This window comes from Saccopteryx leptura, chromosome X, assembly GCF_036850995.1.
Source record: "Saccopteryx leptura isolate mSacLep1 chromosome X, mSacLep1_pri_phased_curated, whole genome shotgun sequence".
NCBI classification, from domain to species: Eukaryota; Metazoa; Chordata; class Mammalia; order Chiroptera; family Emballonuridae; genus Saccopteryx; species Saccopteryx leptura.
In genome coordinates, this window is record NC_089516.1 from 128,935,739 (window position 1) to 128,950,773 (window position 15,035).

The 15,035-nt window shown below is 38.8% G+C and overlaps 1 protein-coding gene across 1 annotated transcript in view; it reads right to left on the reverse strand.

The window, feature by feature from the left end:
• The window catches only part of GPC4 (glypican 4), a 121,403-nt gene that overhangs the window by 41,202 nt on the left and 65,166 nt on the right, over positions 1-15,035 (reverse strand). Inside the window, exon 2 of the mRNA XM_066356545.1 lies at positions 1,054-1,212. Coding sequence (XP_066212642.1) covers positions 1,054-1,212 — 159 coding nt within the window. The remainder of the gene's footprint in view (positions 1-1,053; positions 1,213-15,035) is intronic.

A 15,035-nucleotide genomic window follows, 5' to 3' on the forward strand; every position in this document is an offset into this window, starting at 1 on the left:
CTTCAAACAGTGAACAGCACCAAAGAAAGGAATCCTGAGGTATTTTGGACCCCATACTCTAGCTTTTAAAATATTTTATCTGTTACATTGCATCAGATATGATTAAAGTGCTTCTCGATTGGCTCATATTGACTATTTCTTCAATATTTAAAGAAAAGTGTGCATGTGAGAATCCATATTTGGCACAGAGGATTGAAATGCATTTCATTGTAGCTTTAATGGACAGACTAAGCCAGAGCACCAGCTAAAGTGAAGTCAGAAGATAGTTCGGTTGGTTAGATCAGCGTCCTGAAGCACAGAGGATGCCAGTTGGGTCCCCGATCAGTGCACATACAGGAATAGATTGATGTTCCTATCTGTCTCTGTCTCCCCTCCCTCCCTCCACCTCTCACTAATATAAAAATAAATAAATAAATAAATAAATAAATAAATAAATAAATAAATAAATAAATAAATAAAATGAGGCCAGGAAGGAGATCAGCTTCATGAAGAATATAGTCGAGTAGCTACCTCTGGGTTGCTGCTGCATAGAAACTCAAGAACTGAGCTTTGATCCTGACTTTGTTCTACAGAGCTTCTAGGAATTCACTCTGAAATTTAATGTGAAGTTCAGCATCTGCAGAATCTCTATGGCTATTTTTTACTATGTTTTCAGATGCCTGCTTTTTATTAGGAAGGTTTTTTTAAATGATGTGCATCAACAACACTATTCTGTGTTCACCAAAGAAAAGAAATGAAAACATTTAAATTAAACCACTTTAATCTATTTTTTGGCTTCTTGTGACCATATTTCCATAATGCCTACCATACAGATTCTAGGGCATCCGGAAGGATTCTAGCAATAAAGCTGTAAGTCTAACTTGCCCCTAACATCCATCAAGAAGGAACATACTGGGAGAAAACTTGAACACGCAGAGAACAGAGGAGCTCTGAAAAAGCAACTGTACAAAGGTATCTGTCAGCTCTTAAATATGACTTGAATAAAAGGTGTAAAGCAAATTCAGGAACAAAGCACATGTGGATGCTTACTTGGACCAAAGTTCCAATACATACCATCAAACTTTTTATAACGGGAAGCAAAGACAGATTGCAAATGATTGCTCTGTTCGCTGACCACACTTTTGAACTCATCTTTACTTTGCAGGCTGTACTTCTCCTCCATTGCTTGAGAGCAGCAGGTATAATCTTGGGGACAGATCTTCAAATGATCACCTGAAAGATAAAATGTAAGACACTCAAGGTTCCATCATCGTTCATCAAGTCCTAGAGGGAAGAATTTGATTTAGGTGCATGTACCCTGCTTCATTTCTGTCTGCGAGGTTCCTGCAAAGGCCTTGACATCTTATGTGTGGAAACTTTTGCTAAATTAGTAACATTTATTCCCTTCTTGGAAAAACAAATTGATAACGCCACCTCCATAAGACAAAAGAACTTTTCAATCCAGAATTCTGCTATATCACAGGAGAAATCAGTGTAGCCAATTATTATCAACCTAAGTCTCTTTTTTAATTCTTTGACATTCTATGCAAGTCACACAAATGAGACATCATTTTTCCGGCTTTGGGAGTTTACACTTTAATAAGAGAGAGTGCCCCAAACAAGCAGCAAAATGCTTTCGGTGCAGGGGAGGGAGATACTCCGTGGGCTGCTTGTTTGGCCATAAGGGCTTGGAGGGTTTTTTGTTTGTTTGTTTAAAATACTGTATTTTTCGCTCCATAAGATGCACTTTTTTTCCTGAAAAGTGAAGGAGATCATCTAGTGGATCGAATGTTCATTTTTTTTTTTTTTTAGCTGCTGCGGCTTCCCAGACAACTACAAGAGTATTTGAACATTAAAGTCTCTTCTCATTTGTTAATAACAGTGCTAATGGTTGTTAATACTGCTGTTGAGTTTACATTATTGTGGTATATTTTATTAAATATTTTAACACAGCATTTGGTTCAGAATATTTGCTTTCTTATTTTCCTCCTTAAAACCCTAGGTGTGTCTTACGGTCAGGTGCGTCTTATGGAGTGAAAAATATGGTAGATCCTAAAGTTCATCCACACTCTGCTCCTCCTATCACAGGACAAAAACTGTGTTTGGAAGAGGCCACACCTGTCCTACATAATGACTAAAATATACAGTACCACTCAAAAACATACAAACAAAAAAACAAAAAAAAACACTAGGTACTTTTACTCACTCCACTATTAACTAGTGTAGAATAGGAACCCAAGTATAATTTTGTACAGATGTTTACAAGGATTCACTTTCAATGTTCCTTTTGCTATTGCTGCCCATGTTCCATGTAAGACAAATAGTATCTGAAGAGAATCAAGATCTCAGGAACTCAGGAATGAGTATACTGAAGATGTATGTCTCTGTCAATAGTAAGCATGTATAATAAATAAAGGAATAGAGAATGAAGAGCACATCTTTCTAACAATACTAATAAGCATGGAAATAGAATGAGGCCATGAGCTGGACTTTGCTGCTTTCCAACTGTGTTCTTAGAGGAAATAAGTCTTCACCTATGATAGACATGAAAGTGGTGGGAAGGGAAGGGGGTGTATCACATAAAAATTGAGCTGACAACTGATTTGACTAATGCCAGGATTGCCAACTGAACATATGCAAATAATTACATAATCATCTATGCTCCAGATCATTCTTCCTGGCAATTAAAAAGTGGGGAAGAGTGTTACTGCCAAGACAAAATGGGGTATGCAGCACTAAAGGACTATTTAAGGATGGGGGTAAGGCAAACAATCTTCAAGTAACTTCTTCATCCAGAAGTACTGAAAATGTTTTTGGCACTTTATAAAACCTATGGTCAACAGATAATACTAAAAAATATGATAAAATGAGGGGGAAGACTGTGTCTAAGAGCTTTAGAGCCGTGAAACTGCAGAGTATCTCAGGTCTCATTAGTTAAAGAAGGCGGCTTGCTATGGCTCAGTGTTCTGGAAACACCGCTTTTATAACCAAAAGCAAAACTCCCTGGTCAGTGGCTTAACAATTCTGCAGCAGGCCTTAGGTACTGCCACATATAATTAACAGGGGCATATCTGGTTGTCTCCTGGTTTCAAGGTTGAGGATTTCCACCAATATAGTCTGAATGCATAATATGAAGTGATACAAAGGACCTCAGCGAGTCCAGTGCTTGCTGCAGCTGTATAAGTAATCCATATTACACTCACACCCAACAAAGAAAATTAACTGGATTGCTCAGAATAACAAGACACAGGGCTATTTAAATGAATTATAATAAGACAGCAGCTACTTTTTAAGGTTATCACAGGCTAAAATTCATCTCAGGCTGATTTCTAAGCCCCTGCAAAAATTCTATTGTGAAGTGCATTGAATTTCCAAGGCAAAACAATTCAAGAATTTGGAAAAGAATCTAATCACTTAGTCTTAGTCGGGCTCACAGATATCATAAACTAAAAGGTCACTTATTGGCTCCTATAAAAATAGGCTTCTCAGTCCAAGTTTTCCTTATTCCCACCTGCAGTGAATACGTGCAAAGACACACACACAAGCTGAAGCCAGCAAATTCTAACAGACAGCAGGAAAGAGTAATATTCTACATTGGAGAAGGTGCTAGACATTGAGGGGTTTAAACTTACCCATAGGAATTTTACACTGAGGAGACAATCTTCAAAAACAGGTAACAACAATGAAAGTTTTACTGGCAACCTGCTGAAAGAACATAGCACCATTCACACTGGCACTTATAAAGAGCCCAGCAGGGCCCTCATACTCCGCCCTTTCCATCTTGACCAGAGGCCCTCAGTAAGTCCCTATGGGGGTCTTCTTATATCTAAATACTAAAGTACATTGCAGTCCTCACAATACCTAATAAAAAAAGAGAAAAATAGCCTGCTTTCATTTTATAGTGAAGAACTTTCCAGGGAGAATGTGTCAAATGGTAAAAGGCTCACCCTGTGTAAAGGACAACAACATGGTAGATACTTGGCTTATGTTTCTGCTGGCACAGTCGTCTTCCCCACAGTGTAAACAAGCTGCCTCCAGTACTTCACTTTTGCCCATATAGCCTTGAACACACCACTTATTCTGTCTGCATTTCTAAAAAGCATTACTTGAAAATGTAATTTGACATCCTTGCCAAAAGCTTTGCTTCAGACACATTCGGTCCAAGATACACTTATGAATTAAATCGCAAGACACACTCAGATTACTGGGATCCACTGCCATATCCAGTTTCTGCTCTTGACAAGTACAAGGAGGGAAAGAGGTGACAGTCTTGTTACATTTGAAAATGGAATTTTAGTTCCACATTTTGGTAAGAACTTGAGCAACTCATTTGATTTTTAGAACAAGCATTTCTACTTTAAGCACTCATAGTGCTTTTTTTTTGACAGAGACAGAGAGAGGGACAGATAGGGACAGACAGACAAGAATGGAGAGAAATGAGAAGCATCAATTCTTCATTGTGGCACCTTAGTTGTTCATTGATTGCTTTCTCATATGTGCCTTGACTGGGGACTGCAGCAGAGCAAGTGACCCCTTGCTCGTGCCAGTAACCCCTCAGCTCAAGCTGGTGAGCCCACGCTCAAGTCGGCGACCTCAGGGTTTCAAACTAGGGTCCTTCGTGTCCCAGTCTGATGCTTTATCCATTGCACCACTGCCTGGTCAGGCTCAAAATGATTTATATCAAAAGCCAGGATATACATATTATTTGAAAGACATAATAATACTTATCCTTGAGACTGCTTTTAAAATGCTTGGTCTGAATGAGAAGTCTTTTCCTTCTAGAGATCTCTTTTCAAAACTGGTGATCCCGTATTCTTCTCACTTAAGAAAGATTTCACTTTTGTTTCCTGTAGGCTGAGTCAGTTGAGCACAGGGACAACAGAATCCAATATGGGATCAGTAAACAGCACTGCAGAGGTAGCACTGAGCATATGCATTTTTAAGGGCCCTGGGTGATTCTGACGCATCCCCTTCCATAAGGACATTACTTAAAAATTGTCAGCATTACAGCCACAGAAGAGCAGAGAATGCAGGTTGTGATCCACACCTGAGATTTGTCTACCATCTTTCCCTAACTCAACCTCCTGCTTCCAGGGCCATTGCTATGCATAGGCTCTCTCTATATATCTTCTGGTCCCTCAAAATTATTTTGTTTTCTTCTTTCCTTTACCCATATTGTTCTTTCTTACTCTACTCCACCTCTTTTAACTGCACATAACATGAAAACAAAGGATTTTTTTAATTTGTTGTACTTGTTGAGTTTCCTGTTCTTGATTTAAAAAGCAGGTGAATTGAATGCATTACAGTTTTCTAAGGAAGCACCTAAATTAAGTTGTTTTTTTGTACATAGCTCTTGATCAGTTTTTTTTTTCTTTGTGGGTCAGTGACTCTCAAAAGCAAAAAGGTCCCCTTGCCCTGTCCTAGGAGTCTTGGATGAGATTCAATGAAGCATGCTTTTTAAAGCTTAACTCTATGGCATTAAAAGTAATCACTCCAAAGAGCCCACTTTTCTCAGTCATACCAGCTCTATGTAATTTCTCTTTAGTCTTAATATCAAGGCCTGAATTTTCAAAGGTCAACAGAGATGATCACAGTAAATTACTACTCAGTCCTGCTGAATATGTACTGGTTCTTCTCCCCCTCCGCCCCCCGTCCAGCAGTTCAAATCAATGATTAAAGGAGGAGCACTGAATATGACGAATCTATTCCATCTTTTAACAAGGTTCTGTGGTGAACAGTCTGGTATAATCGTGCTTTCTCATTTTATCTCATTTAATCGTCTCACCAATTCTGGTTCTAATGTATAAATGGGATGCCCCTTAGTCCAGCTTTCCATAGAAAATTTTTGTCAATGATGTTAGGTTCTCAGGCTAGCCCCCAGCTTATTTAATATCAACCTGACAAATTTTAACTATGACTTACAATCATTTCTACATCTCTCTCAGAAAATTCATGTTGAAGTCCAACTAGATGCCAAGAAAAAAATATATATATATCTCAGATTCTCACACATTTTTGAAGGGGATGGTCAAAGAGGAATACCTATAGTTATCACTGAAGTGTTAGATTTCGAGACCTGTAGGCGACGAAGTTAAATGCCAGAAACCTTTATGGGTCACAGTGGCAGAGAACCTAGGCTTACCTGCACCAGCATGATTTGTTAGGCAGGCCCCAAACGGTTTGACCAATGAAATAACCAAATGTCTTTGGTAAATAAAAGACACAAACTGCACCCTAAGGGGACATGCGACAGGGAAGAACATTTGAGAACACACTAGAAAGCACTTGTAATTTGCAATTGTAAGAGATTATGATTTTGCATTGGCCTTTCTTGCACAAACTGATCACTTCACTTGGGTTCTGAAGAAAACTTAGCTGTTTATAAGGTTTTAAAATTTTAATTAATTAGTTAGTTAATTAATTTTTTACTGTGAGAGAAGGAAAAATAGTGAGACAGAGTCTCGCATGCACCCTGACTGGATCTACCCAGCAACTCCTCTTCTGGGGCTGATGCTAGCACACCAATGTGCTTGGACCAAATGAGCTATATCCTCAGCGTCCTGGGCCACACTCCATGTTCCATGCTCGAACCAGTAGAGCCACTGGCTGCAAGAGGGAAAGAGGAAGGGAAGCAGATGGTAGCTTAAGAAGTTAATTTAAAAGCTTCCATATATTTAACACTATTTGGAGTTTTCATTCTGCAAAATGAATGGTTGTCCAGTGATAAGAAGACCAATCTGGCAAGTCAGGAAGAGGGGTTTGAGTCCCAGCTCTACATGATTCACTGTAGGTTTCTAGGAAAGTCACTTCCTCAATATAGCCTAAAAAGACCTATGGAAACAAGGAAGCATTATGCAAATGTAAAACACTACAACTGCAAAACAAGGACAGAAATGAAGACCATCTATTATATTCTGATAAACCACTGAATTTCTCCATGAAGAGACATTTCTGACACCTTGTACTGAGAGAGAGGGGCCAGGAGAGCAGCATCTTCTCTCTTCTAGCTATTGAAGGAAAGTATCTTATTGGGAGATAGACTTTAGGGCAGTAAAGAGAGCCAGAAACCACAATCAGTTAGCTGCTGAGTGGCATGCATGTGCAATGGTGAACCAATGACAATGAAGTGGAGACAGTGATCTAAGCAGCAAAGCCTGGGGAGCCTAAGGAAACATGACAAACTAGAATGCATCCAGCATGGGACTCCAGAACTGAATATGACATTACAGGAAATCATACAAAAACTGACATGCAAATGTCCATAGTAGCATTATTCATAATAGCCAAATGCTCAGCAATGGATGAACAGAAAAAATTGGGTACAATGGAATATTATTCAGCCATAACAAATAATGAAGTTCTGATATACATTACAACACAGCTGAATCTCAAAAACACTATTAACTGCATACAGTTCACTATGCATATCGAAAGCCTAAAACACTGTTAAGTGAAAAAGCCCATCACAAAAGTCCACATAGTATAAGATTCCATTTACTTAAATGCCCAGCACAGGTCAAAGATAGAAAGTAGATTCAGTGGTTGCCTAGGGCTGAGGGGGGAGAGGGTTAGAATTGAGGGAATGGGAAATAATGGAGGGGTTATAGTTAAGAAGCATAAGACTTCTTTCTGGAATGATTAATATGTTCAAAATTTATTTTGGTGAGGATGCACACTTCTGTGAGTACATTAAAAGCTACTATATATGGTAAATGAATGGATCTGGGGGAGTGGTAGGACTTATAGCTCAATAAAACTGTTGTAGAACAGAAAAACTAAGAAAGTCAGAGTAAGGTATGGACTTTAGTTAATAATAGTGCATCAATGCAGGTTTAGCCATTGTGCCAGATGGTAATGACAGGGAAAACTGGGTATAGGGCATAGCAAAACTCAGCTATCCTTCCAATTTCTGTAAATCTAACTCTTCTATGACAAAGTATGTTTTAAATAAACAACAGTTTTCAAAGTAAAAGGAATATATGGTGGGACCTTCATCAATCTTTTAAAAAATATAAATACTTGATGTAATTGTACATTGAAAAGATACATTAAGCTATTAATTGCTGGGGTAATTTCCCTAATCTCTCAATTTCTACTTTGCTGTTTTTCTAATTTTTATTTGTTCTGAAAATAAAACAATTCTTTTGTTATTGGTCTAAATAATTACAAAAATAGTTTCTGTTCACTTTCTAGATCTAAATTCATGTGGCCACAAAGTAAGCTAAAATGCAGGCTGTTATAGAACTCCAGCTCCTTCAAGTTACCTAAGAACCCAAGGAGGAATACAAAATGCTCAGCTTCATGGGAACAAAGAAAGAAAATCTCTAAAGGTTTTTAACATTCCCAGGAGGATGGAGGATCACATACATTAATCCATCCTTCCCCTGTGCAAAAAGAGTGACATTACTGCATATAGTTCACTATGCTTATCAAAAGCCTAAAGTTATTTGACCTAAGCTTTAATAACGAGACATAAATTACAGTCATTATGCAGATGTATGATTTGAGATCACCTACCAATCAGTAGGAGAAATGCAGATAGTTAGCATTTTGTTAAACTTTGCCAAAATATAGCTCTGGCAGATTTAAGACTGCCAATTATTTTTAGGCATACTGATCCTGCAAGGTAAGATAGAGAAGGGCAATCAGAAACACTTATGTTTTGAAAATCAGTTGCATTATATTTTCCTAAGGAAACCCTTCATGTAAGTGTAGTTGGAAGAGTTAGGGTTGCTACTTTAAAACTCTGTACTTCATTCCAGTGAGCTTGCAACAGCTTTAAAATGCACTCCAGAGAGAAATCAAGCCAGGCTTTTTATTGATATTTAAATAAGCAAATTAGGAACCAAAATTTATGCCTGGCAATCTTAGGACCCCATCTGAACTGTACCAAAGGTTCAGTAAAGTAAGGCACATCAAACAAAGTGAGCTGGCCTGAAATGCTCATACTGAACAACTTTATCAACACTTTAGAGCAGTTAGAGCAACTGCATCTATTTTGCACACTTTCAAGCACTTTGTCCAGGTCCAGGGCCCAACAGGAATAATACTATCAATTAACTCAAAAGTCTTCAACAAGTCTGAAGATCCAATAAATAACACCTCAAGAGTCAGTGCTAATAAAAGGTTCCCAGAAATGTGCTGTGGAACCTTAGGAGGTAGGGTAGGGACAGGCAGAGAAAACACGGGGTGCTCTTGTTTTACATCAGAGAAGATTGTTTTTCTGTCAATGATTCAGGCCCACATACTGTGATCATATCATTCAAGAGATTCTCTCAAATACTAATTTATGGTTTTCACTGGGCTCACAATTTAACAGAATGCCTGGGGATAAAGAAATGATTTCAAATAACTCAGTCACACATTTATCTACAAATATAAAGTAGCTTAGAGAGGAAACATCATTGGCTGTAACATTTCCCCCCTTGGTGCCCAGTAGTATTTCTGGAACCTGTGTACCCAAACTATAGATCATAATCCCTGGTAAACCAAAGCACTGGTAGGACCATCTCTAAGACAGCTAATTAAACCAGGTTTGGTGGGTCACAAAGATTCCCAGGGCGGGAGAATGTTGTCTAGCAGCAGCATCTTGCCCTTTCTCTACACCCCCAGTGTGCTGGAGTCTTATGATTGCCCCTGTGGGTAATCAAGTAAGGCCTGAGAGAAAGCAAACGGAGGAAGGTATCCTTAAAAAAACATTGAAAACATTATTTTCCTCTTCCTCCAAGGGTCTGACTGAACACCAGGCCTTCCAACAGGAAGTGTTTATATTTATTATTGCAAAATCATCTCTAAAGCAACCCCCAGGAGTGCAATGCTCAGATAAGCTGCCATGACCATTTGGGTTTCACAGCGAGATTAGAAAGGGTCAGCAGTTGAGGGTGGAGGAAACTCACAGATACTAGACACTTTCTATAATACAAATATTTCCTGACCGGGCAGTGGTGCAGTGGATAGAGCATCGGACTGGGATGCGGAAGACCCAGGTTCGAGACCCCGAGGTCGCCAGCATGAGTGAGGGCTCATCTGGTTTGAGCAAAGCTCACCAGCTTGAGCCCAAGGTCGCTGGCTCGAGCAAGGGGTTACTCAGTCTGCTGAAGGCCTGTGGTCAAGGCACATATGAGAAAGCAATCAATGAACAACTAAGGTGTCGCAACGAAAAACTGATGATTGATGCTTCTCATCTCTCTGTTCCTGTCTGTCTGTCCCTGTCTATCCCTCTGACTCTCTCTCTGTCTCTGTAAAAATAATAATAATAAATTAAATTATAATACATATATTAATACCTTTCTTTTTACATATATTTCACGGGTTGTGTGGGTTAGGAAGATTTGAACATTTTTTTAAAATAATTGTTTTCATCTTGGGTAACTAGGAAAGTAAAAGTATTCAACTTTGACCTGGAGGTGAGGAAGTGGATAGAATGTCAGCCTGGGACACAGAGGACGCTGGTTTGAAACCCCAAGATCGTCGGCTTGAGCATGGGATCATAGACATGACCCCATAGTCACTGGCTTGAGTCCAAAGGTCGCTGGCTTGAGCAAAGGGTCACTGGCTCAGATGGAGCCCCCAACCCCCGGTTCAAGGCACATATGAGAAAACAATCATTGAACAACTAAAGTGCTGAAACTATGACTCAATGCTTCTCATCTCTCTCCCTTCCTCTCTGTCTGTCCCTCTATCTAAAAAAGAAAAACAATCTTCAACTTCTCTTTACTTCCCTTTTTCATGACATACCTCAAATTCTTCCCTCCAAAGTATACCATGATAATAGGTTTTCAGTTAATAATCTAAGAGAGTAAGTTTTCAATTAATCTACTTTCTAGGAAAAATAAACCTAAAGAACAACAGATTCATTCATTATGAGTTTTTTCAAACGTATTTCTCCAAATGGCTATCTAGAATATCTTTTACACCAAACTGATAGAGAAGTCCACTGCTTCATATAAAGAAAAATGACTCTCTAACATCAGCTTTCAAGACACACAAACAGTTTTTTAAAATTCTAGCTAAACATCAATGAAATGACAAAGGAGAAAGAAACATTCACATTTTCAATGTTTGTACCATATTATATCCCTTAAAATCCACTTCCACAAAATCCCCGTTAAAGTGGTAAGTTACTGCTTACTTGTATGCAATTCTCCATTGAAGGATTCTTAAGTCTCAGTACCGATGGCCATGAGCCACAGCTTAACAGGAGTTCATTTTTATAACATGAAAGAAAAACTTTCTGAATATTTGCACAGGTAGGTGGAGGAGGGGCAGTGTCCTGGTTTTACACAGCTGAATTCCCTGGACCTTCAAAAATCTCCTCTCCTTGCCATTATCTTGTACTCTAACATCCGGGCCTGCCACCCTAGGAGGACACAGCCTAGAATTTATTCTCACTTAATGGGCACTTTACTATTTATAAAACTTTTGACAAAAGTAGTTTTTAATGTATACTTCCTTTTCCAGGTCACTGACTGGAGTTTTAAGCAAAATTTGTCTCAGTCCTAATTGTGGAGAGAATATCACTATGTTAATGTAGCTATGTAGAGAATTATCTCATTTATCCCTACCTACCCTTTGCTTCCTGTCTCAGAGTCACTCGTAATATTTGATGGAACAGTCTCACAATTCTGTGGTGATGCTAGCTAATGCTAGGTAAGTTTCCTTGGCTTGATACGTGACACTTCCCAGGTCTGATTGGGATTTATCCCAATAGAAATTGACTAGCTCCTTGCTACCATGCTATTTCCCAGTATCACCTTTCATAATTTTTCCTTACAGATCAGACCTGTTGATTAATTACATTTGATTTGTCCATTGGGATTTGAAAATCCAGTATATTTACTATATCTTGCCTTAGTTGCTTCAACCAGTCCACCTCAAGAGATTACCTGGGAATGGTACCCTGCCCGAAAATTTCCCCAAGTCTAAATCAAAAATTGATTTACTTCTCCAAACTAACATTTGACGTGAAACACACACACACACACACACATACACAAAACCATTGTTGGTGCTGCAGTATTTGCCAAGTGCCTGTTTTGTACCAGATACCATTCATCAGCGCAGAAATACAAAAGGCTTGGTCTGCCCTTTTGCAGTTATAAAATAAACAGACATGTTTTCGTTGCTCTCTAGGCTTTTTCTCTCTCCTTCTTATTCTATAACCTGAATACACACACACACACAGATATCTGAGGCTTGCTGATCTTATCTTATAACAATTGAAGTTCAAAAGAAGGAGGAAAAGTGAAACTATCCCAGGCAAATCCAGCCAACCCATGCTTCTCACACTGGGACTTCAACAGATGTGCCTTAGGGGGCACCTTTGGACAAAAGTAGGAGAGATCATATATAACCTATACGTTGCACACTCATATATAACCTATATGTTGCAAGACACATCATGCCCATTTTTTATGTCATCCATAACTGCAGAAAACATTAACTTGGACTCAAAACAAAATTTTGCGATGAGGGGAAGAAGCAAACTCCTTGGGGATTTAGTTCTTCTGCTTGGTCAGCAAAGCAAAAACTTCTCACACAAATGCTTTTTAGTTATTTGGCTTGACAAATAAGGTCACTAAACATTCAAATTAATTTCAGATGATATCAATGCTTTCATTTTTTAGTCTCTAAGTGTGCTCACTTGATGACGAGGTTCCCTAAACTTATATTCCAATAGTCAATAAATCATGGGCATGGCTCCATTCAATGTTTACAACTGAGGTATCAGGGAAGGAGCTTCTAAGCACTCAAGTGACTGACACACCACAAAATGAAGGAATTGAGATACAACACAATTCCTCTCTGTCACACTAGGAATAATCCCTGTCTTTTCTGGACTCTGAAACTCCAATAAAAAGATGTTTGAAGTTAAATGTAAGGCATCACTTAGGGAATTCTTGAGATGGGCTCCCATGCCAGCCACCTACCATTTTGTTCTAGTTTCTTTAGTATCAGAGAGGGAAAATAAAGGCAGATCTTGGGCACTAAATGAAAGTATTAATGTAATAAATTATTTATGACATAAAACATTTACTTCCTCACAGAAGATGAAAAAATGATTCCCTCTTTGCCAGTAAGTGACAAGGAAAAGAGAGAAACCGGTCATTTGCTCTGCATGCAGGTCCCTACAGGCCTATGCCATTCCTGACTATTCTCAGGTACAGATCTGCCAGATCAGAGGCCTCTGAGTCAACCCAGGGCCACAGAGACAGATATGAATATTTCACAAAGCAGCTAGTGCATTGGAGGTAGCCTCACCCTCTTTATTGCAGAAATGTCAGATAACCAAGAATGAAGGGACTGCCTGTTACCATTTTTGCTTTGGGCAGGGATGAAAAAAAAACAGAGGCCATTCTAATTTGAGCTTCTAAGAAGGAATGAAGTTTGCTGCCATAGGGGTAACAATGGAATCATTGTAAAATGATATTATCTGTCAATAGTACCTGAAAAAGGTAACAAAGCTTCAGAAATATAGCCAGAAGACAAGTTCAAAATTTAAAGTATCAGAGGGCTTCCTGTGACCTACAGCAACTGGATGCACGGGTGCTTATTTCAATATCCAAGTTGCCTTCTGTAAATCTTTGGGTCGTGGGTCAACTGCTCATTTATAAAGCAATTCATTTGGTCAATATTTGAGCCCAAAGAAGTTCCAATTACTCCTCCAGTCCCAGAATGTGACCCATCAAGGCCCATCAGCTACTTCTGGATTAACAAAAATCACAAGGGAGGCACATTCAGAACTATAGCCATTAAAGGGCAGAAGTAAGAAAGAACTGAAGAGAAAAAGGCCAAGGGAGAGAGAAATCAAAGATGGTATATGACCCAGGGCTGAGTAGTGGGAGGGCCACTTAAAACTGATGCCAGTGGCAATCTGGCACTAGAGTCACAGATTCCAGAGTAACTCCCATCAAGCAAAGGGACATGATTTTCTCTAGAGTTTCCATTACACAGAGTCCGCAGATGGCACACAGCATTATTGCTGCAATTATTGACTATAACTATTATGAAAAGTCTTTGATGTGATGCAAAAATTATTAAAATGGCCCTTCTTAGAAATTCAAGGCAGTAAATACAGCCTCCTTTGGAAAATTTAAGAGCCCAATTTCATACCAGAACCTTTCGCCAGAAAAGAACTCATTGTAATATACTTGTTTTCAGCTCCTCTCCTTCAAGATCTTTTATCCTATGTGGAGAATGAATAATCATGTAGTTTAGGGTATATTTTAAGAGTATACTTAAATGTACTTCAAAGGAAAATAAAGTAACCTTGCAGGCACACAGATATTGCACAAATTCCTAGTTTCTCCTGATCCCACAGTAACCAACAAGAGGCAATTAAAAAAAAACTTTTATATACTTTCCATGCAATATTATGTTAGTTTCAGGTGGCCAGCATAGAGTGATTCAACATTTATATACCTCACAAAATGATCACCATTCTAAGTCTTGTAACCATCTGTGACTTTGCAAAGTTATCACACTATTATTGACTATATTCCCCTTTACCTTTTCTATCCATCCTCCAAAACCTTTCCCTGTGGCAATCAATTTTCAAATTGTCTTTAGGATGAGAACAAAGGACAACTAATTTAAATGTTGGTCTTGTTTGAAAGATTAACACTTGGCAGTGCTATGCTTATCCATTTAAATTAGAAAATATATTAATGTACTTAAACAAGTATTGGTAAATAGAAATATAAAAGAACAGAGAATAGCTCATTTAATTCTATTTCTTTCATAGGATAATAAATAGTGTAAGGTCACTTACATAAAATCTACCTAAACTTATGTTTTAACTCTAAGTCAAGATGGCATAATGCCAAATTACATCCAACGTTACAGGAGCACACACATTACCACAGTGCCAGACTTTAAATCATTTTTTGGCCCTGGCCGGTTGGCTCAGTGGTAGAGTGTCGGCCTGGCGTGCAGGAGTCCCGGGTTCTATTTCCGGCCAGGGAACACAGGAGAAGTGCCCATCTGCTTCTCCACCCCTCTCCCTCTCCTTCCTCTCTCTCTCTTCCCCTCCCACAGCCGAGGCTCCATTGGAGCAA